The sequence below is a fragment of the Cinclus cinclus genome, chromosome 3, assembly GCF_963662255.1.
Source record: "Cinclus cinclus chromosome 3, bCinCin1.1, whole genome shotgun sequence".
In the NCBI taxonomy this organism is placed as follows: Eukaryota; Metazoa; Chordata; class Aves; order Passeriformes; family Cinclidae; genus Cinclus; species Cinclus cinclus.
Window position 1 is genome coordinate 42,752,478 of NC_085048.1, and position 23,647 is coordinate 42,776,124.

General features: G+C 40.0%; 1 protein-coding gene across 2 annotated transcripts; it reads right to left on the minus strand.

Annotated features, from left to right (window-relative positions):
• Positions 1–830: 830 nt before the first annotated feature.
• BVES (blood vessel epicardial substance) lies at positions 831–22,374 on the minus strand. 2 transcript variants are annotated; one of them, XM_062488702.1, is made up of 7 exons: positions 22,152–22,374; positions 19,862–19,986; positions 13,999–14,186; positions 12,981–13,089; positions 10,820–10,987; positions 8,571–8,712; positions 831–949 (listed from the first exon to the last, which is right to left on the minus strand). In XM_062488702.1, exons 1-7 carry the CDS (start codon positions 22,372–22,374, stop codon positions 831–833), a joined length of 1,074 nt encoding a protein of 357 aa, XP_062344686.1. The 2 variants fall into 2 exon arrangements, with proteins under 2 accessions (XP_062344686.1, XP_062344685.1); XM_062488701.1 differs by having other exon boundaries at positions 831–955.
• Positions 22,375–23,647: the final 1,273 nt, after the last annotated feature.

Below are 23,647 nucleotides of genomic sequence, written 5' to 3' on the forward strand. Positions count from 1 at the left end.
GGACTGCTACAAGCACCTCTTATAAAAGCTTCCCAATGTCTCCCTTTATGAGACTGGGCCTTACTGAACTTGCAGCTACCCAGTTTCGGGGTTTGAACAGCATTTCCTGCATCAAGTGTTATTTGTGTGTCTCTTTGGGGGAAGGTTAATTCAGAACAGCTCAGTCAGTTCATGGCTAAGGCAAATCATGAAACTCTGTATAATACAGTTGCCTAAAGAAGAAAAAGTTACGGTTGAAAAGGTAGCATTAAATTTAAATCTTTGGTCAAGAAAAACTAAAATTGAAGTCCTTACTACAATTGTGAAGTCGAGCAGAGAAACTGGGAAACACTAAAGGCAAATACCTTTAAAAAAAAAAAAATCGAGGCAGAAGACTGTGTGTTTTTCACCTTAGACTGACGCAACAAGGATGGTTGGTAACAGGAACATGGCTTTGGAAACAGAGTTTCAAAATGTCCCACTGAAAACACTAAGATAAAGGCTTCAAAGGAACATAGGTAAATATTTATTTTAGGGGATATTCTCCACCAAGTAAGTACAGAAATTTCTGGCTAGTCAGCAAAACAGTACTAAATTTATAATGGCAAAAGTTAAAGTAGAAATAAAGCAACCAAAAAGAATAAAGCAACAAAAAACCCACACAAGTTTTTATATATTTTATTTATCAGTAAAATAAAACATGACATTTCCATCTAGAAGCCACTGGTATATGCTGCAGTAAATTCAAACGTGGAGAGGTGGGCTTAGCTTTCAGTTTCCTCCCAAATTCAGCTCCTTCCTTTTGCACTGGAGCTTTGTGCAAGCCCTGATACACCTGCAGACACAACAGTTTAAGGCAGCCGCTGGAGTTCAAGCTTATCAGCAGAGGGTGCTTCAAAGACATCATCTTCAACACTTTCTTCTATTGGCTTCATCTTTGCTGAAGTTCTCAGGTAAGGAGATGTCCGGCCTGGGCCTGCCACAGGTACAAGGAAATTACCAGTTAATTCAAGAACATACACCTGCTACGTAGACCTATTTGTGACAAAGTGGACACAATCTGATGATCCTGCCCTAGTTGCTTCACATTAGAGGATTTCTAAGTGAAGGTTTCTTTGTTATCTGGCCAAGGGCACCAGGAAATTCCAGACATGCAACATCCATGCTGCTATGAACCAGCAATGCCTGTTGCTAACCACAGACCCAGCATTCTCCCCAAGTTCTCTGACTGCACGAGGTGCCCAACATTTGTTCCCTGGAGATCATGTTCTCACCATTACGCTCACCCACTGACTTGTCTTCATTAAATTACAGCAACATGAGTGGCTGTCCCAAGTACAAAAGGTGTGTACATCTGCACACTTGCCTGGCTGCAGGGAAGATTCCTCAGTGCACGGGGAAAATTTGGATGGGTACATCATCAAAGCCACAACTGCCTTTAAAGCATAAAGTCATGGAACATGCTGAGCTGGAAGGGGTCAGGGTCGAGCCCAGCTCCTGGCCCTGCACAGGACACTCAAGAGTCACACCATGTGCCTGAGAGCATTGTCCAGACACTTAAGACACAACACTCTCGAACTCTGCCAAGTTTGGTGCTGTGACCCTTCCCTGGGGAGCCTACTCAACCTCCCCTGGGTGAAGAGCCTTATCCTAATGGCTGGCCTAAACCTCCTCTGACACACTTTTCTAAGCTTTACGCAGCATGGTAATGCCAAACTTATACCCCCATAAACAGCCACAGAGAAAACAAGATTTACGGGCAAAGGCCACATAACTTTTGACTGACAGTGATTTCACTGCAACAAAACTACCTTTTAGAAAGGCAGCAACTTGTCTGCCAGAGCAGAGCTCACACCACAGCTATCACTGTCAAGACATTAAATGGAATTTCTGTGCAAGTTACCACTGCAAATGATCTCTATTGCAGTTAAATTTTCAGCATGAGGGTCAAACCAGAGAACTCCTTTGACATGAGCTGAACAGCTCTGTTTTCCACTGCTCATTCTGAAATCAAGTCTGCACATGGACATGTATTTCTCTCAGTACCCTCTTCTAGATTTAGACCACTGCAACAGTTTGAGGTTCTAAACAGCTGTATATGATGATCATAAAGATTATGGAAATCCTTGAAATCCCGTTTGAGAAGAAAACAGCAAGAGATAAAGGTCATGCTAACAGACTGTTTGCATACAAGCTAAAAATTTAAATATTCTCAGAAAAAAGACTGATAGCCATAACACACTCTTATTTTTTAAAAATCAAAAAAGTTTTTCAGATATAAAGTGCCGAGGTAAGGAAGCCACTTAGGAAAGATTTGTTTGCACTGCATGTGTTACACACAGAGAACAATATATAGCCACAGGCAAGTTACCATACTACTGCATTTTTAAGTCACATTCACAAAGACACTGTTTGGAATCGGTTTTTCAGAACCTTTTATGTTCAAATGTATTGGTATTTTCTTTTTTTTTTTCTTTTGAGATTCAAAAACTATTTAAACTGCCATAATGCAGTATTACTCAAACACATCTTTAGATACCAAAATTGTTAAGCATTTCTTCCCACACAGAATGTGTTTTATGGCCTAAGCAAAGGATAACTAGATCAATTAATTGGCTAATGTGCCCCACTCTAAGTCTGTGGGTACATTTGGATATAAAATTGTTTTTCCTGGGAGACACCCAAAGGTAAAAAAGGGTGCCAGAAAATGCTGAGTTACAGTTCCAGCTTGTATATTTTTTTTTTTTTAGGTCTTTGTTTTAGTGTAGTTTGTTGTTATTTTTAAAATGGTTTTCTTCTGTTTAAAACCAATGAATTCTCTCCAGAAAACAGAAGTAAGCAGCCACAAGTTTATACAAAAGGATCTAATATAGGGTCTAATTCACTCAGCCTGTTTGTTTTAGACATGCTCTTATCTGCACCAAATACAAAATTTTGTCTACTGATGCCATAATCTGGTGTTGGACAGATGTTCAAGTGACTGAGTCAGACCTTCCTTTCACTACATTTTGTTGCCCTAAACCAAAATACATGTTAAATTTCCTGTGAAATCTAATCCTGCTTTTAACCGCAAGTGGGGAGCATATAATTTGATAATACCACTAAAAGCATTACCAAACTAAAACCTTTTTGCATTCCCACTCAGCTTAGAATTTAACAAATACAGATGCATAGACCAGCAAATCTTAGATGTCTAAAACAAGTACCACAGAAAAAGAGACTGTATCTCTAATAAATATGTGAAAGCAGTAGAATTACAGAATTGAAACTAAACCAAAATACTATTTAAAGGACTGAAATTCCTGAATTTCTGATGAAACTAGGCTTGTGATCAGGTTGAATTATTTTTGCTTAACTCAAATTTTGGAAAAAGAGATGCCTGTATTTCACTTACTAATGAATTACATACAGATGGGACCATGGATGTCAAGCACAAGTGTCACATGATAAACAAACCCCACTTTAATACCTTTTTGAGGATGCCTGCTGAGTTAATGTGATGTTATCAACAGAAAACATCATGCTGCAAACGACTCACTCCGTAAGCATTATAGAACTCTTGTTGGTTATTTCCTTAATATAAAAGCAAACAGTTAGTTGGGTTTCTTAATTAATTAAATGCAAAACATACTTCTGTTGGTAATTGTGGTTTGGGACCTACTAATTAGTAATTTTAACCCTTTTATTACTAAACACTTTGAAAAAGGATTAATATTAATTTCTTGAGAAAATTAGTCAAAGCTTATCACTTATAGCACTGATAAAAGCATAATTTTATAAGACGGGATTGTACAAAAATATAAATGCTCATTCTTTCAAGAATATGGAAATTAGGAGAAGAAAATATATTTGCATTATAATAGCCAAAAATTATCTTTGTAGTGGGAGGCTTTTGTGCACACAACAATCACCTAGCAATGACCAAACAACATTCCTGTAGAATCTCTAAATTCCCTTCATTCATTTTTTATTCTAATTAAAGAAAAAAAAGTTTGTAATTTTCATATGTTTCTCACAAAGTCTTTTGAGGATTATGGATTGTGTTTGTTTTAAATAAACAAATGTATGCCTTTAGAAGGAGGATCCAGGGAACAGCACTGGAACTGTAAGCCTCAGCATGTGCCTTATACTAAATCTTAAAGAAACAGAAAAAAATACCCTAGCTGTTGCACTTAGAGCACCCAGCAGAAGATTTTTGAAAACACAGCAGTGGAAATGTAAATGGCAGATATTTTTTTTTCAATTTTCCCTGTGATTAGAATAAAAGTGCATACAATCCACACTGAATACAAATCTTTAAGCAGAGCAACCCCATCATTGGCAATGACAGTGCCCAGGAACAACTAACAAGCTCTCTTGGCAAAAACAAGGATTGAAGCATTACAGTTCAAGAAGATGAACAAACCTTTTACAGAAATCAGAAATTTCACAATCAAAATATGAAGAAGAAATAAATAACAATACTTCCCAAGGTGTATGTTGCACTGGTGTAGGGGCAATCCCTCTGCCTCCCCAAAAGTAGGGAAAAGTTCTGGACTTGGGAGGCTGCTGCCTCAGCTGGGCTGAGGAATTTCAGAACATAAAAGACACAAATTCCTCTCTGGGTGAAAGCTCTCCCCGTATATCAAAAAAAAAAAAAAAAAAAAAAAAAAAAAGGTACACAAACCAAGGAAAACACAACAGAGAAAAGTACATTTATCAAGTATGTGCTAAGCACAAATACATCTTGGGAACTTGTATAATTACAGCCGAACTTGTCATGCACTTCAATTGCTTTCTCCCAAAGCTGAAATACTGGTGCAAGAGTTTTGCTGTTAAGCATGATAGAGACATTTTAATTCTAACTAATCACACAGAAACAGTTTTACGATTTTGTTCCAAGTGTGCTTTGTGGTCTTTCACCCAAAGGCTCTCTGTGCAAAGGAGTGGCTTCAGTTTCATGGAAGTTTGCTGTGCCTGGAACAGGTGAAAAGCCACTCCAGGGTTTAAAGGTGAAGATCAGAGGACAGACCAACACAGGAGACTTCGTGGCAGGAATCTGCTACAGGCTGCTGCCTGAGCAAGAAGATCAAAGAAGGAAGCCTTCTTTCAGCATCTGGATCACAGGCTTTGGTGCTCGTGGGCAGTTTTAACCACCCTGGTATGTGGTGGAAAGGCAACAGGGCTGGCAGCAGGCAGTCCAGGAGATTTCTGGAATGTAGCAGACAATTTCTTCACCCAAGTGATTGATGAGTCAACTACAGAAGGTGCTCTGCTGGACCTGTCACTGATGAACAAGGAAGAACTCATCAGGAAGCTGAAGGTTGCTGGTAATCTTGGCTGCAGTACCCAGGAGCTGGTGGAATTTAAGACACTGAGTGGTGTGTAAGACAAATAGTAGAATTACAACCTTACAGGACAGGGGACTGTGGCTTGCTCAGGGCTTTACTTGGCAGGAACTCATGGGACATGGCCTGCAAAGGGACCTAAGGACAGATGGTTGATCTTTGAGGACACCTTCCTCAAAACACAAGGACAGTCCATTCCAGTGCATGAAAAGCTGAGCAAGTGTGGTAGAAGGCTGGCACAGGTGAACAGGAAAGTTCTGACAGATTTCAAACAGACACACACAAAGTGTAAGTGGGGATGATCTCCTTGGAGGAAATACAGAACAATGGCCCAAGCATGCAGTGATGAAATGAGGGAAGCCAAACCTCAGCTAGACCTGGATCTAGTGAAGAGAAACAAGAAAGGTATCTACAAATAAATGAGCAACAAAAAGACCAGGGTTACTGTGAGGCCAGAGCTCAGTGATGCACAGGACACAGGAACATGAAAAAGTCTGAGATATTGAGGCTTGCTAGGGCTCTGCATCCAGTGGTAGAGACAGAGAGTGATGCCTGACTGACAGGAAAGCTGGACTGAGTTAGGAACAACTTAAGTCTATAGGGTAAACACAAGATTGTGGAACCACATGGGCTGCATCCAAGGGTGCCAAGCATTGGCTGATATAATTGCAAGGCCCCCTCTATCATCTTGGAAAGATGATTGCAATCAGGGGAGACAAATGAAAATGTCAACATCACAGCCATTGTAATGAAGGGGAATATGGAACACCCAGGGAGCTACTGGCCTAGCAGTCTAAATTCATTTCCCAGGAAGATTATGGAGTTTGTCTTCCTGGAAGACATATCCAAGCATACAAGGGATGGGAAGGTGACTGGGAAAGCCATCACAGATGCTGATTGCATCTGATCACTCTGCCCACCTTCCACCTTTGGTGGTGAGATGACAGGCTCTCTGTAGGAATGGAGTACTGTAAATGTTGTTTACGTGGATGGTAGCACAGCCCTCCACAGTCTGCCACTGAATCCTTCCAGACAAAGGGGTAAGAAATAGACTGGATAGATGGACTACAGCTTCAGTGGAAAATTGGCTGTACTGCCAAGCTCACAATGTGGTGAACACCTGTACAAAATCAAGCTGTCAGGCAGTTAGTCACCAGCAGTATCCTCAAGGGCCAATGCCAAGGCCTGTAGTATTCAAGATATGAATGACCTAGTTGATGGGATGGAATGCACTCCTGCCAAGTTCCCAGACAAGAGCCAGGTAGTGAGAGAAACTGCTGACAGGCCAAAGGGTAGGGCAGTGAGTCTGGACAGGCCATTGGAAAAAAGAGAGAAGAACTGAAAAAAGACAAGTTGATGAAAGGCAAATCCCTGAAGCCAGGACATGACACACCTACACAGCATTACAGCCTAGGCCCCCGCTGGCTGGAAAGCTGCTTCGCAGAAACAAACCTGGGCATCCTGGTGGGCACAAAATAGAACATGAGTCAGCAGAGTGCCCTTGCAGCAAAGTGTGCCACCCATACATTGGGCCACATTAGCAGCAGATATTGAGCCATATAAGCAAGAGCATAGCCAGCAGGTCAATGAAAGAGATTAATCCTCTCTGTCTGGCAAGCGTGAGACAGGATCTGGAGTACTGCATCCAGTTTTATGCCTCCCTGTGCAAGAAAGACGTGGACATACTGGAGTGAGAGCAGTGGAGCACAACCCGGATGGCCAGAGGCTGGAGCAGGGATGGAGAGGCTGCAGGAGCTGGGTGTGTTCAGCCTTAGGAACAGAAGGCTCCCAGGGGCTCTGGCTCTTGTCTTTGTCTGCCTAATGGAAGGCAACACAGAAGAGACAGACTCTTCTCAAAGGCATGCACTAAAGAAAGAAGGAAAACAAGCATGAATTGCAATCAGGGACGTTTTTTCACTGTGAGGGTGGTAAGTGCCTGGCACAGGTTGCCCAGAGAGGCTGGAAAATCTTCCAGCATGGAAATATTCAGAGCTTGACTGGACATGGCCCTGCTCCAGCTGATCTTGCTTTGGATACGAGGCTGGACCTGATAACGTCCAGAGGTCTCTTACTACCTCAGAGGTACTGTGATTCTGAATGTCCTTGCAGGGAACAGAGGAGAAAAAGAAAAGAATACTGTAATTTTCATCAAACTATATCCCAGGTGTCACCCTTGATGTTCTAGTAGGGTGAAGCACTAGCAGGGCTTTTGCTTCCCATCTATCTGGGCATGCAGACTACACCAATGTTAAGGAGTAAAACCAGACAGGCCCTCCAGGTCTGAAGGTGATACTGGATGAGAACTGTGAGGAACACAATGGAAAACAGATAATTAAACAGAAATATGCAAATATTTGAAAACATTTCCTCTTCTTAGCAGAAACAAAGAACTGGCAGTGTTTTTTCCTCATATATTTGAATTCTAATCACTAAAAAATAGTATTTAATAAATCAAAATAAATAATCCTATGTGATCCTTTTAAATGCTGTTAAACTAACAGCTTATACCAAATGCAAAAATTGAGCATCCTCTGTGGTTTTTTTTGTTCAAACACTGCTTTCAGAATTCAGGCTAATGTTGATGTTTAGATTCAGACGAACTAAAAACAAATAACAGCAACCTAGAAAAAAAGAATTTAGAATGCTTACATAAAAAAATAAATTAAAAGAATAGAGGCAAAAAGGTCAGACATGGTTTCTTCTCTCACTTCATCTGCTCTCTACCACTCCTGTCATACAAAGCACAGCAGAGGAGAGCCTGACAGGGTACTTGGAGATTTTCCAGGTGACACCAAATATTGGTTGCATACCACATTCCCCCAGACCCTGCCAATACAAATTACCTCAAGAAGAAAAGTAGAACACCAAGTTGCTGAGGGAAAATGTTTTGTTTGGGTTTTTAATTTCTACAGTCACCAGTGACAGACCAAAGGACATACTATTACAACCGGCACTGTTCCTTCAGTTTTGCCTCATTACCATAAACATTCCATTTTATGTCTAAACATAAACATCATGCCAAAGATTATTACCACATGTGTTGGGGTTTTTTTCTGGCATGTACGCGAGGTATCTTCATTTAGAACCCAATGAACTCATGCACCTAATGATTGCCCTATAATTAGGTCCCTTCACTAAGCTGATACAGCTGCACCCAAAAAGCTACAGTCTGTTCCCACAGAGGGCAACAGGAGGTCTGCAGTAGTCTCTAATGGTCAACCTGAGCCGTGTTCAAGACTGGCACAAATTATTCTGAGCACTCACGAAGAGAGGATGCAGAGGAAGTCCCACGAAGAAACATCTGCAAGCCATCCTCACTGTCACTGGTACTGGCCATGCTGTTCCTCATCTGCATCACAGAGAGCTGAGAGCAAAGGCTGGGCTGCCGGTCAATCTTCTTTGAAGCCTAAAAAAGAAAAAAAATGACTTAAATAAAAGATAACAAGCAAATTAAAATAAAAATGGAAAATTACTACTTCCCTTGTAATAGATGCTCTGCTCTCAGCCATGATTATACAAGAAAATTGTTATAGGAGAAGATTCTATGCAGTGTAGATCAATTTAAATGACAATAGAAAATGCCACAGTATACTGGAATTGGAACATTGACAATTATGAAACTGCACATTAATTATTCAATTTCAAATTGCTTTTGTACTAAAATTTTCATTTATTTCCTTACAAAAAGCTTGGGGTTTATTATCTGGTAATTCATTATTTAAATATGATGCTCTGCAATTAAATGTAGCCTTTACGATGAGGCTGGTCCTCCTTGCTAAACAAAACAGCATGCTATATATAGAGGCAATTTATACCTTAACAGAAACATGCTCATTTTCCTGGCTTTTCCTTTCATCGTGTTAGAAAAGTGGTGAATATCATTCCTTCCTAGCAGATGACCATTTGGCTCTTGATTCTATTGCAGACTAAATGCATCAGGTGAACATTATCCTCTCACTGTCAAATGGTCTGATGAGCACCCATTTTGCTCTGAGAAGCCTTCCTGAGAAGCCTTTATACTACAACGTTTATATGAAGCCATACATCGTACCTTGATAGGTATTACTGCAAGTCAATGTTATTTTAGGTGTATGTGAAAGGTAGCAATCAATAACAAGAATATAATGGGTAACTCCATTTTACTGAATTTTAGAAGTCAGGAACTAATGTCCTATTTCACGCAGAAAGTTTCCCAACATTAGTGAAAGTCTCCTTAGGCAGGAGAAAATTCACAAGAAAATTCACTCTTACAAATTAAATTATTACTTTTCTGTTTTCCAATAAAAAATTATTTTATAGTTTCACCTTCCTACTATCATCTTGAATATGAATAATCAGTAAATTTATTTCCGTAGTCCCCTATGTACAGAAGTCAACCACAACATTTTCTGATGAGGCTGACACCCGTTAAAAGACATCAAAGGCTCCAATAATATTTATATTTGAAAGTGAAGCTTGTGAGAGGTGATACATACATAGAGTGCTGGCAATGGGAAAATTAAGAATTTGACAGTTCTCATGTCAAGTTATGTAGGAAGAGCTCATGCAACGGGATTTTTTATTTTAGGAAGAATGAAAAGATACTACAAATTTCCCCACTGCTCACTCAATTTTTACAACATACATTTTCAAAACTTACTATAATAAACTAGCTACAGTCATCTTAAATTTATGTGACCATTGCAACTGAAAACAAAAACTCAGTACAAACTGAAGTTAAAGCGTGCAGCTGTTAGGCCAAAGGAGGGGCAAAATTTGTTGGATTTTTTAAATTATTCAAAATTATGATAAGGAGTAAGTAAGGAAACAAAATTAAACTAAACCAAGATAGTTCATATACCCATGAGTACACCCAGACCACTTACCAGGACACCTAACACCCACTCCCTCTTCAGGCAAAGGATGAGTTATATTCAGACTACATAATATTTTTTTTGTAATTATATTTATTTATATTTTATATGTATTTCATTATTCCTTTCACTAACTGCTTCATATCAACATAGTGTTTGGGGTTTATTTTTGTTGGTTTTTTTTTTTTTTTTGCATTTGTAACCCTCAAAGACACATTGAAATTTTTCTTCCTAGCAATCAGTATTACACAATTGTTTGCCCCCAGTAAGACTTTTTTTTTTTTTAAGAAAAAAGAAAATCTGAAGCTCCTTTTTACAAAGGCACTCATTTATTAGTGAGAGAGAATATCCAGGGAGAAGCATCTTTTTATGTACTGGCCATCATGTCTAAGAATTAGCTAGAAATATTTCCACAAGATGATCAGTCCTGAAACTCAGTTACTCATCTTTCTTGTACATTACTGTGCTAACTTTAACAAATACTGCTTCTGACAGAAATGTTGCACTGACTCACACCTTAGCACTAAAAGGCCATGAGTGTGCATCCAGCAACTAATGGCAGCAAGTTGAAATAAGGTGCTTTAAGAGCATTTAAAATTGAAGTAAAAACACATTTGTATGTGGGAGGAAAATTCCCAAACAAAACTTAAAGTTGCTTACTTTGTCATTTAGGGTTGGGTCATTCAATGAATAAAGTTTATTTGTAATATCTTTGCCAATAAGGTACTTAAAGATCTCATACAGAAATGGCTCAGACTCCAGAAAGTAAGTCAGCCGTTCCCTGGACCAGCACAGGAACTTGCAGTTATCATCTGCAACAATGGTGACCTGAAAAAAAATACATGGTAAGAGTTAGCACATTTAAAAATGTTTTAAGATGAGCACACTTACACATGCTTTAAAAGAAGTGGCAGCATTTTATTTGTGAGTCTAGGTAAAATAACTCTTAAAGCTATAAAGCTTTTTTGTGTCCCTTTGTTATGAATGCGATATTTACAAATGTAAAAATTCTCAGCTATTTAATATAATTATATTTTTAAATCATATGTGTAACCAGGTAGTTTTACAGAAAAACTGGGAGAAAACAACAGGGGAAAAAATCTCTCATGAGTTCCCAAACTGTAAAAGCACTTATGTAAGAGGAAATTTATATATGAAGCCAGTCCTATAGTGATAAATACTTGCAGTAGGCGTATATGTAGCTTGGTTTTATTTTACATCACTGTCACCAAACGGGGACAGCTAACATCACCCAAAGGTCTCAAAGAGTTTTTAGTGATTAAAAAAATAATAAATTTCCACCTTCCTCTTGTAAGCCCTGCTGATCCCACAAGTTCAATCTTGTAGCAGTTGAGCCAAGGCTCTGTTTGCTCAGTTATTGATAATCCAGTTATGGGTAGTTTCAGGGGAGCTTGCCCCATCTCATGGGAGGATGGACCTGCCAGGTTCATCTCCCTGTGCCAGCAGAGGGCAATGCCACACCAAAACTCACACCGGTCATACCCGGGGGCAGGCTCTGCAAGGGAATCAGGCATCTATGAATAAATCAAAATTAGGTGTTCTCTGCTTTTACAAGATAACATGACGTCCTGAACCACCAGCACCCCCCTCACACCCCCCAAAAAAAAAAAAAAAAAAAAAAAAAAAAAAGTCCTAGAAACAATGGAAAACTGTCATATATCCATGGATTTTTAACTACACAGACTGTAATACAAGCCCACAAGCTGAGGAAGAATTCACCAGCATTGCCAGCAGATGGGGTCCTTAAGACTGAATCCGTGTGAAATCTTGAAACGGCAAGGCTGCCGCTATTCACACGGCAGCAAGAAGCAGAACCCACGAATAAAGGATGCACACTGCTCCAGATTACAGTAACTTCCAAGGCAGGCAGAAGCTGAGGCATGACCCTTTTCCCTTGGGAAGGACCCATTCCTATTCAGTTGCCTCCAAGAGAAAAGGGCTGTGCCAAGAGGGCAGCCAGGCTGCGAAGTGAATGCATCTGGAGAAGTCTCTCCCCCTGGCCCTAAGCCCGATGTTTGACTGGAACATATGACATCAATCGCTGATTTTAGAGCCTGCACCACTCTGCCTCCCTCCCCTTCTGCCACGGTATCAGTGTGGATGTACCAGTCAGTCACAGTCCAGTCATTATGACATTTACCTAGCTAAAGAACATCAAGTAAGAGGTAGCAAAATAGCCATTTTTCTCTAGGAAAAAACACCCTTCTCTAAAAGTACTCCACCCCCCCAAACTATAATAAAATATATTTAATATACTAACATAATTACACCGCCAGAGAAATATAACGTTATTGTTCCCCAGATGAATATTTTTATTCAAAACACTGCGATAATTTTCAGCTTATGTTGCTTTAACAAATTGCAAAATGACAGGAGTATTAATAAACTTTTATAAATACCAATTTCCAATTACTAGTGCTTGAACTTCTAGACTTTCATTATTAAAGTAGTTCTTTTGCCTTTTCTTTTTTTGAACCAGTGATGAGACCTGTTCATATCACCCTTTTCTATCAAAACTGCCTCTTAAATTACTTGTCCTGAATAATCTCTTAACACAAAATAAACTTGGAAACAGTAAAAAAGAACAGAATAGCAAAAACCAGACTGCTCAATACACATCATTATAACACTGTTTTGCAGCATTTAAAAGTTATTATACATAGGGTCCATCTTCAAACACCTATACTAGAAGGATAGCAAGATTACACAAGTCAACTAGTTCACTGCTGACCAAATTTATGGTCTGTTTTTCAAGTGGTGTCACCAGCTCATATCCACTGACATTTAAAACAAAGTGTACCTGGAATTTCTCACCCCGGTTCATCTGCGTTGATCGAAATTCAGGAGAATCTATAAAGGCACAGGGGTAAATATTATGCAGAAAATGCCCTCGATAAGACACCTTCATTCTGCAAACAAATGTATGAAACAACATTTTAAAATCACAGAGGCTGATTAAGTTAATCAAAAATTGGGCAGGACTATTGACAACAGTAAAGCAGTAGGTAACGGGAATAAACATGTTCATCTTCTGGAGCATCACTCCCAAAGCTACCCTGTTTCCTGCCTGATTCCAAGCAGAACAGGCTGCCAGACAAATAGAGACCTGACGAATGTGGCACGTAGCAACAAAACATTGTTATTCAATATGAGAAAAGTCATGTTACACAGCCAGACCAGGATCAGGCTTCCCTTAGATAAGTAGCTTTGTGGTAATGAGTAAGAAAACCAATGAAGCCTGACATCACTGTTGCTTGTCAACAGAAACTTTATTAAAATATTGGCCAGAATTTAGTATGAGTTTCAAGATTACAGCTTGGCTGTGGGCATGTATTTTATGCTTTCTCACCTGGATTCTGTCTGCCTCTGGGCAGTGCACCTGCCCTTCTCTACTTGCATGTACAAGTGCAATTAATCAATTCCAAAGGCCTGTTATTTTGAATCCTACTGGAGAGATACTTCTTCCCTCATGCACCATATTTTTTAACCTTAAAACCTGAGAATGGACTGTGGAGACAACTGGGATATCTAAGACTCAAATCTCTTACTTATTTTGCAAGATACTGCCTTTGGTGTAACACAAATATAATTCCCACTAAAATCCATGCAGCTGCACACATGGATACACAATATACTCCCAGTGAGAGATATCACTGTCACCTGAAAATGGTGTCACAAAATAGTCTATAAGTGTTGACTATTTGACTATAGATTGTAACATACTACAAACAATTGCAACCTCAATTATTTTCTGATTTATTCAACCATGACACAAAGCATACCGTCCCCAAGTTTTATAGAACTTTTATGGAACCTACTTCCCCTTCAGCAGGATGCTTAGCCTATCATCAACTGATGTTTTATCTTCTGCTGCATAGGCTTGACCTGTCTTCAAAGTCTGAATATTGCAGAATTGTCCAGTCAGTCTTTGGAAGAGCTCTGGAGGCACATGGAGGGGTTCAAACATTCTCTTGTAGAGACTGCTAAGCTCCTTCTCTATCTTGATCTACATTGGAAAAACAAGAGACATCAATAAACACAGATGCATTAGTTTAAAAAGTGTAAGACTGCACACACACTTTAGCTTGAGGGACATCTTTGGCTTCATTATGCATAAGCAAAGAATGAAGTGGTAAATGTGTGATGTCTATCCACAAACACTGCCTATGACAGGGTGACCAAAACCTTATCTAAAATTAGCCAGGAAGGCACACTGGTGCTTTGGAATGCGGTTCCATTCAAGTGGTACATTAAATCACACACAAGGAGCCTTCTGAGATATCTGTTGATGCAGTAGTGAATAGGACTTGAGCAAGAATTATATAGAGGAAAAGAAATGAGGTTTTCTTTCACACTGCATGCACCCATCACTGTGGCTGGCTATCTCTCAGGCTCTCCTGGGAGACCCTCTTATCCCTGAGCTTCTTGGCTTACTTGCAGTAGAAAAGCAAGTCCTGAAAAACAAGCCAATTATATTGAAACCACATGTGATGAGGGAGGAAAAAAAAACCAAAAACATTGCCAGCTGAACATCCCACATCTAAGAGCCCACCCAAACTCAGGCAACAGCAATGAGGGAAAGGATGTTGGCTGAAATCCTAAGCCTGGAAGTCTTCCCTGAATGAAGAAAGCAGGGGATGAGACAATATTATAGCCTTCCTAAAAGCAGAGGCAGCCTGAATAAAGCCTGCATATTGCAGGAAGACAAATGAGGAAGACAAATTAGAGCAATAAGTGTCAGATGATGAAAAAAATAAATACAAAGAACAGAATAAGGAAAAAACAACCAAGAAATAATGGCAAAAAAAGGAAGAGAAAGAGGCAAGTTTCTAACTCATGTTCAACTCTTCCTGCAGGGCTTTTTCTACAAAGCTGCTTTCCAGCTGGTCAGTCCATGGCACATGCTGATGCATGGGTTTACTCCTCCCCTGGTGCAGTACTCCACACTTCCTGTTGAACTCCATGAGGCTCCTGCTGGTCCATTTCTCCAGCCCACTGAGGGCCCTCCAGATGGATTCCCAACCTTCTGGCCTATCAGCCATTCCTTGCAGTTTTGTGTCATCAGGGTTCACACCTGCCCCACCACCCAGATCACAAACGAAGCTGTCAAACAGCTCTGGGATGAGCACTGGACCCGAGGTTACACACCACACACTAGCATAGGTGTAGTACACAGCTCCAACTGGATTTGTTACCTCTGACCACCACACTCAGCCCTACCATTCAGCCAGATTTCAATCCATCTGACTGTGTCCTTATCCAGGCTGCACTTCAACAGGTTCTCTATCAGGATTTTATACAAGACAGTGTTGAAAACCCCACCAAAATTGAGGATTATCATCTATCCAGCCAGTCATTTCATTGTGAAATGGCTTGGGTTGAAAGGAACCTTGAAGATCACCCAGTTCCAACCCTCTCTGCTATGGGCAGGGACATCATCCACAAGACCAGGTAGCATCAGAGCTTCAACTTGACCTTGAACGCTTCTAGGGATTGTACATGTACAGCTTCTCTGGACAGCCTCAGCTGTCCTTCCAGGGCCTCAGCCCCCTCACAGTAAAGAACTTCTTCCTAATATCTAATCTAAACCTACTCTCAATTTGAAACCATTCTCCCTTATCATGTCATGTACATGCCCTTATAAAAATGTCCCTCTCCATCCTTCTTGTAGCTTCCCTTCCAGTATTGGAAGGCCACCCCAAAGCCTTCTCTTTTCCAGGCTGAACAACCCCATTTCTCCCAGCCTTTCCTCCTAGAATACCTCTTCTGTCTCTGTGCTGGGGATCCCAGAGCACTCCAGGTAGGATCTCCTCAGATCAGTCACTTCCCTCACCCTGCTGACCACACTGCTTTTGATGCAGCTCAGGATGCAATTGGATTCCTGTGGCTATGAGTGCACATCGCCAAGCCCAGCCTCTCATCTACACCCAAGTCCTTCTCTGTAGGGCTGCTCTCAATCTGGCCATCCCTCAGCCTGTGTTGGTATTGAGGGCTGCCCCAACCCAGGTGCAGCACCTTGCACTTGGCCATGTTGCATTTAATGAGATTTCCATTGGCCCAATCCTCAAGCTTGTCCAAGTCCTTCTGAATGGCATCCCATCCTCCAGGTGTATCAAACAACTCAGCTTGGTGTCATCCATAACCTTGTTGAGGGCACCCTCAATCCCTTTGTCCATGCCATTAATGAAGACAGTAAATAGAACTGGTTCCAATGCAGACCCAAAAGGGACATCACTTGTCACTGATGTCCATCAGGACTCTGAACCTTTGACCTTCTGGAGCTGACCACTCAATTAGTTTCTTATCCATCTATTATCAGGCTGGTTAAGCACGTTCCCCTTGGTAAATCCTTGCTGACCACTCCCGATTACCTTCTTGTGCACAGAAATGTTTTCCAGGACTATCTATTCCTTCTTTTCAGAGATCAAGTTGAGGCTCAACAGGCCGCAGGTGCCTGGGTTTTCCTTCTTGGCCTTTCTGAGGAAAGGAGTGAGCATTTTCTTCCTCTGTTTCTCACTCACTTCTCTCAGCCACCACCATTATTCCATGACTATCAGGAACAGCCCTGCAATGACATCAGCTCTTGGGGCAGTGTGACATCAAGGCTCCTGGACCTATTATGTCCAGTACATCACCTGACCTAAAGTTACACTGGTTTCACACTGAATCAATTACTACTTAAATATTCCACAAGCAATTACACTCATATGAAATTCAGGTTTTGAATTTCCTGTATGTTCCTTATGACACAATATTTAATCCCCCAGAGGACATCTACACAGACAAAACAAGGATTAAAAAAAGCATGTAAGAGTAATTGTATTATGTAAAGGACTGTCCTGCGCTGTTTGATTTCAAAGTATGTCCCATATACCCATAAAGTTAGATGACTGTTTTACCAGGTTCCTGTTCTCCAGGAACTCCTTCATTTTTAACAGCTGTACCAATTTAATTTTTGCCTCTTTCTATACACGACCACTGCAACTTAATATGTTTTCATCTGAAAAAGGAATTTACACATCTCCCAAGATTCCTGAACCCATAACCAGGCACACAGACATGAGGGCAATTTTTGGCCCTGGAGTGTTAATCCAATCCCTTAACTAGCCCATGGTTCATGTTTCATGATCTTCCTCTAGTGTGTAATAGTTTGAGGGGAAAGCAGGTGTAGCCACTTTCTTAAAGACCGATCAGATTGCAGGCTGTAACTGTGCTTTAAGATGGGCTCCTGACCATTCCCCCTTCCTAAGCACAGCTGACTGCTCCTCCAGTCATGCTTGTGGGTCATATTCCAAACAAGCCATATGGGTAGGTGTAATGTTTTGTTCAGCAGGGGTTGAAATATTCTGGGATGCTGCCAAAACTCGGAGTCAGACTGATTAGACTCTGATTCCACTCTGACTAAAAAAGCCAAATTTGTAAAGCTCCAAGGAATCTAAACCACTGAAATAATCTTCTGGTCAGAAAAGAAACTGACTGTGATTTTGCATGCTCTATTTAATAAAATAAATATTTAACAACTGAACATATCAATTATTCATTTTGTAATATGACTAACTTGTAATTATTCTTCCATTCCTTTCTTTCCTTGGAAAAATTGTTTGTGAGCATTACCAAAACTGATTGAGATGGGCAATACAATAGCTGCAGAGAGAAAATCTTCAAAAATAAGTTCCCAAGAATTTTAATTTTTTCCCCTATTCTTTGTTCCCCTGTAGGAAAAACACTTAAAACATCCTTGGGGTTCATAATAAACATGTTAGACAGCTAAAAAGACATATGTGACTATCAGGCATCACTTCAAGTATGCTTGTTGATCATAGTTTATAAAAAAGATTCATATATTTTTTAATAACTACTGAAAATATATATTACAGCAATTACAATAACATTCTCTAATGTTCATAAAAAAATGCAATTTCTCAATGGAAAGAAGACTATTGAAATTAAGCCTTAATATGCAAAGAAACAGCAGTACCTGGCTATTCTATCAGATCTAATGTTTGCATAAGCTCTTAAGTTGCACAGGTCACAGCACAGTTGACAGCAATCTTTGGGTAAATCTGTGTTCCATATTGGAGGAACACTGCTGTAGGTAGAGCCTCTTCCTTTTTTAACACATGTACTCAATTTATCAACTTGTTGTAGACAGATGCAATTTAACCTTTACCCTCCTTTTCTATGCTGTGGTTGCCTGCCAGAGTGTGAGCAGTGCAGAGTTTATGGGAGTGCCAAGCACCTCGCTCCTGCTGCAGTTACCATGACAGTGGGCAAGGATACAGGAAGAGAAAGCAAAGTTAAAGGCAGGTGCTCCAGCCCTCCCTCTCTTAGATGCAATTTTTTACTAACTTTGGTGACTGAGTTTATCAGTTGAGTTCCATGTTCTTACACAATCCCTTCTTTTTGTATCCACCCACAGAGTACTTCAATCACTTCTACCACTTAAACCTAACTCCTACAAATAATTCTGCTAACAAATTTGCTAGAGGATTTAGTGAAAATAGCTGCCTCTTCAATAGGATTAAATCTATACCATAATGCACTAATCTATGCCAACATAGCTTTTAGTAGACATCTGTAATTATAAAAGAATGCATTTCTTTCTTCACTCAGTGTTGATTACACATTGCAGGGTGATTTTTTGTTTGGCTGGTTTTTTTTACTCAAGCCCATACCAGCACACCATACTCCCAGGATGCTTTTTCACTCACCAATAACCTATTAGATTTTTGGAAAGGGCTGGACAGGTACAGACTCAAGGACCACTACCTATGTTTAAGGATGCTACAATTCACTTTTAAAATACAGGTAAGTTTGCTTGGTTTCCCAGGGAAATGAGTTTCTATCTGCTGAGCACTCCTACCTTTTGCAATAATTTCTGACTTTGCTGGTCATTTCCTGCCCCACCTGACAGAAGATTAGAACCCTCAAGATTTATTAAAAAGGCTTAATTGGTGGGGGGATTGAAGAGAAGCAGAACATGCTAATTTGGTTGAGGGGAAAGACTGTAAAGGAGTTTATCCCATATTAGAAACCAGAGTACCTGCATGGGGCATTTAACTATGGACAACTACAGAGTAGGTAGAGTCTGGCCTCACTGGCTCTCCATTATCACAGCTGCTATTCTGTGTGTGCTGGAGAGCACAGCCATGTCTACCTAGCAGAAATACAATGCAGTGCCATCATGTGCTGCATCTCAGTAGTGACATTAATGGATTGAATAGGCTGAAAAAAATAGCATTGGTAATACTAAAAAAGGAGGAAGTTACCCTTTAGGTAGTGAGATGACTCTTCAAGAAGAATTTGAACTGGAAATGTTTATTACACATCTACAACTGCGTAGTGACAGATCAGTCTAGTTGGTTTTAAGCTACTTTCAGGGTAAGACAGAAGTCAAACTTGATCCTGCCTTGCCAGCTCATTTCTTAGCTGCTTTCTTGCACAGGCTGTGTTGAATTGGCAAAGAGCTTATTTCCAGTTGGGTCTTGTTTTCTCCTTTTTTTTGGGTGCAAATTGTTGCACACTTCCAAAGTGTGTCCAGAGTGTGATTTTTTGGCCAAACACAAAAGGATTCTGCTGAAAATGTATACTAATCCATTGGTTTGCCCAGCAAACATGGGCAAGACTTCCTTTCTCTTGCTTCTTACTAGACTGCTTGTGAAATTTAGCAGTTATACATACCGGTCTTCTTTTGTACACTAGGTATATGAAATGCAAAAGGTTGACAACCAAAAACACAGAATTCCAGATCATTATGTCCAAGGCACAACGATAGAGTGTAGCCCAAATGATGAATAATGCACATCCTGTAAAAATTAAAAAAAAAAAAAAAGTTAAATTTCACCAAATAATAAACATTCCTAAAATACCATCAAGAGTATGTCCACTGAGTATAATTACCCTGAAGAGCAATATATTCCACAAACTTTAATACAGCTAAGCTCTCTGGATGAAGGCATGCAACAATAGCTAATCACTGCAATGCTGCAAATGGGAACTGAGGGCAGGCTGACAGACTGCAGCCCTACTACATGGAACTTCAATACTGAAATTACAGTAATTCAGATCAGGATGGGGCAAGCAGAAAAGTGCAGTCCATGATGATTTGTTACTGAAATGAAGTAGAAAAGAGATGGGGGAAAATCAGGCAGCTCACAAAAATTTGTGTTGTATTCATTTGACAAGAAAAGGCCTAGAAATGAATATTCACATTTAATTAGCAAGGAAGAGTTGCATAAAAACTTCATAAAGTCATACACAGATATTTTTGAAAATTAAAACAAACTATTACTGCTGATGTGACAAGGTCACATCAGGAACCTGAATTCGCCTGTGTAATATCAAAGACAAAATTTCCAAATGCTTACTCCCTTTTTAGTTGCTTTACTTTGAATAATGACACTTGCTTTGAAAGATAAGGCATCATGTATGATTAGGGATTCCATTTTCAGCCTACAAAGACAGTATTTATCAAATGATGGATTATGTATCAGTGAGTCTCTCCCAGATAACTGTGAGCCTACCATCCAAAAAAGATGGCTGGAGAGGTCACATATATTTTCCCTTAAGTTTCCTGCAAAGACAAAAAGGAGAGTGTGCTAAATGAGTGTTCTTACCCCCTTTCTCCCTGAAGATGACACTGACTTAATGAACCATCTAATCTGTCTGGGCTGTTAACTGATGAGGCAGCACTTATGTATGGGTTAGAAAAATCAAAATACAGTGACTCTTGATCTGCCCTATTAGTTAGAATGCAAGGCACAGGAGGATAGGATGTCTGGCTGCATTGAAGAGCAGCACAGAGGTGGGGCAGGGTCAAAGCAAAGGGAACAGGTCCCTAGGAACCAGCACTCATTACTTCTTCTGCCCACTGAGTATATCTGCTTCCTGCTGTCACCCCAGCTTGCAAAACTCTGATTGCCTGTCTGCTCAAAATACTACAAGACCTACAGATCAAAATGGCAGGCTCAGCAAGTACAGAGCTCCTTTTGCTTTTAAAGCCGAGACAAAAGGTCTTGCAGTGCCCAGGCCAGTGCAGTCTGTTTTAAGAAGCTACCCTATAAGAACTATAAAATAGAAAATGCAAGAGCATTGTAAATTCAAAGAGTTCTATCATGAAATTGACCCACACTACAATGCCAATAAGAACTCACTCAAAAATACTTAAGCATGCTCTTGTTGGATTGGATTTATCCTTCTTACACTAAAGTGAGTCACTATTCCTTCTTTGATCACAAGGATCTTGTCTCACACAAGGTACAGAGGCTTTGAAATAGCTGCAGGACTGCAATGTTACAAATTAAACCACATTTTCTCAGTCTCAAGCATGCCAAATTTAGGTTTTCCTCTCAAATCAGACTCCGGTGTCACAAGATTCCCACAGTGGTAGAAGAAACATGACTGATATCAGAACACAGAATACACTCCCCGCCAAAAGGGTGCACTTCTAAATCAGCAACAAAAATAATGCTGGTGACCCACAAGTGCCACATGTTTGAATCCACATTAAAAAAAACACATGGGCTCACTGCAAGCTTCTCAAGGAAAATCTCACTGACCTCAGATGCACCAAGCACGTGCACCTGCCAATACACAGTCCCAGTACTTCCATGAAATCTAAAATAAAGGTCTTAATGACCAGACATAAAATGACCAGTGATTTGAAATAAGTGGGTTTAAATATCCAGTTATATCTGAAATAAATTATGTCCACTTCTTTTCAAGCTGACACCTTCATAGGTTTGGAATTGCAAATTACAGTTCTAGGAAGTTTTAAGAACCAAGGGCTATATAATCTTTCTAGAAAAGGTATATCATGGTCAAAACAGGTTTTAGACCAAAACCACCTTCATCAGAGCACAACGGCCATTAATAGAGGCAGTAATTTCACCATAAGCTGCAGGGACCAGCTCCATAATGGTCAAACCCAACCACTTCTGCCACATTTCTGTCTCCAGAAAAATTCTCCTACCTATGGTGAGCAGGCCTCTCAGAAGAATCATATGAAGATTCAAAGTAGTTGGAATAACCAGTCCAACTGCAAAGCAAATGTTTGCCACGTGGAAAACAAGATGATGAATCTCTTTCCAGTTTTCACATGCAGTCTCATTGAGAGGATCAAGGGTGGAATTTTTTAAGTCTGGAACAAAACCTAGTGGCGTAACAGTGAGTGGGCTCATTGCTGTAGTATTCATCTTTGAGACTCCTGCAAAGAGAGGGAAAAAGACTTAGCATGCATTAAACTGAAACATAGTAGACATACACATGGATTTTTGGGTCATTTTCTCTCTTCCCAAGATATATTTTCCATTATCATTCATGGAAAAAGAAATAAAAATAACATTTTAAAAGGGTAAGCTAGGTCTGTAGTTCATTAGTGCTTTGCTATCTCTTTCACCTAAATCATAGCAACCAAAACAGAGGCTGCTAAGTCTGCTGCCAGTCTTTTAGGGAAATCCATTGGTCTACACAGTTTGAACAAACTTGTAAGACCATTGTCTGTGTGTGGAACTACTAGAGAAAATGAGACAACTAAAGACCATTTCTAATCTAAATATACATAGGATGTTTTTGTTGTTGTAATAATAAATATAGCATATATGCCTTTTGCCTCAATTAAATGGAAAAAAAAATCTGTGGGCAAACCCCAATACCAAGCAAAAAAATTATAATTTAAAAACCTACAGGGAGAAACTGGAAGATTTCAAGAGGCCACCTTCAGAATGTTAAAATCTGGTCTCTCTGGGTAACTGCAGTCAGTGTTACAAGTTCTGCAGGTCTTCTCAACCCAGAGCAGGTCTCAGCTGAAGAAGCACAACTGCTCCTAGACATGCCTGCTGTCAAACAGGAAAACCCTGATTCCAGCAAGGCATATATGGTCTTCCACTTCCACAGCAGTAGAAACTGTATGGAGGTGGGCTTGAGTCTCAAAACCATATGCACCTCACCACTGAACCAACAAGCTCCATAACATACAAGGCAGCAGGATTTGCATTCAGTTAAATTCTGTAGAGACAGTGCATGTCCCTGATGTATGTCATCACTAACTGCCATATAGCTCATCTGCTCAGCAGACAATTTTGGGTCACAGTTAATACACTCTATTTCCTGCAGACTTGACTAGACTTCAGACTCTGAAGCATCTCTGTTAATTCAGAGTGTTTCTTAGCCTGTGAAATAAATTTGAGTTGCTTCATCCCTTCCTTTCATTGTTTTCTTGTGACCAAGGCATAAGCAAGCTGGACAATTTTCAAAATCAGTGTTTCAGACCCCTTCTGGAAGCAGCAGGAAGAAAGAAATCAATCCTCAACCCTCTCTAAGTTGGTTCAATTCCTATGCCCAGAGCCTGTCACAGCTAAGGTATGCTACAGAATGGGCAGGCATCCTGCAGGATCAAACACTAACACAGATATGGTAGATCTATATCTGGATTGAAATGATTTTCAAGGAAAACAAAAATCTAATCCT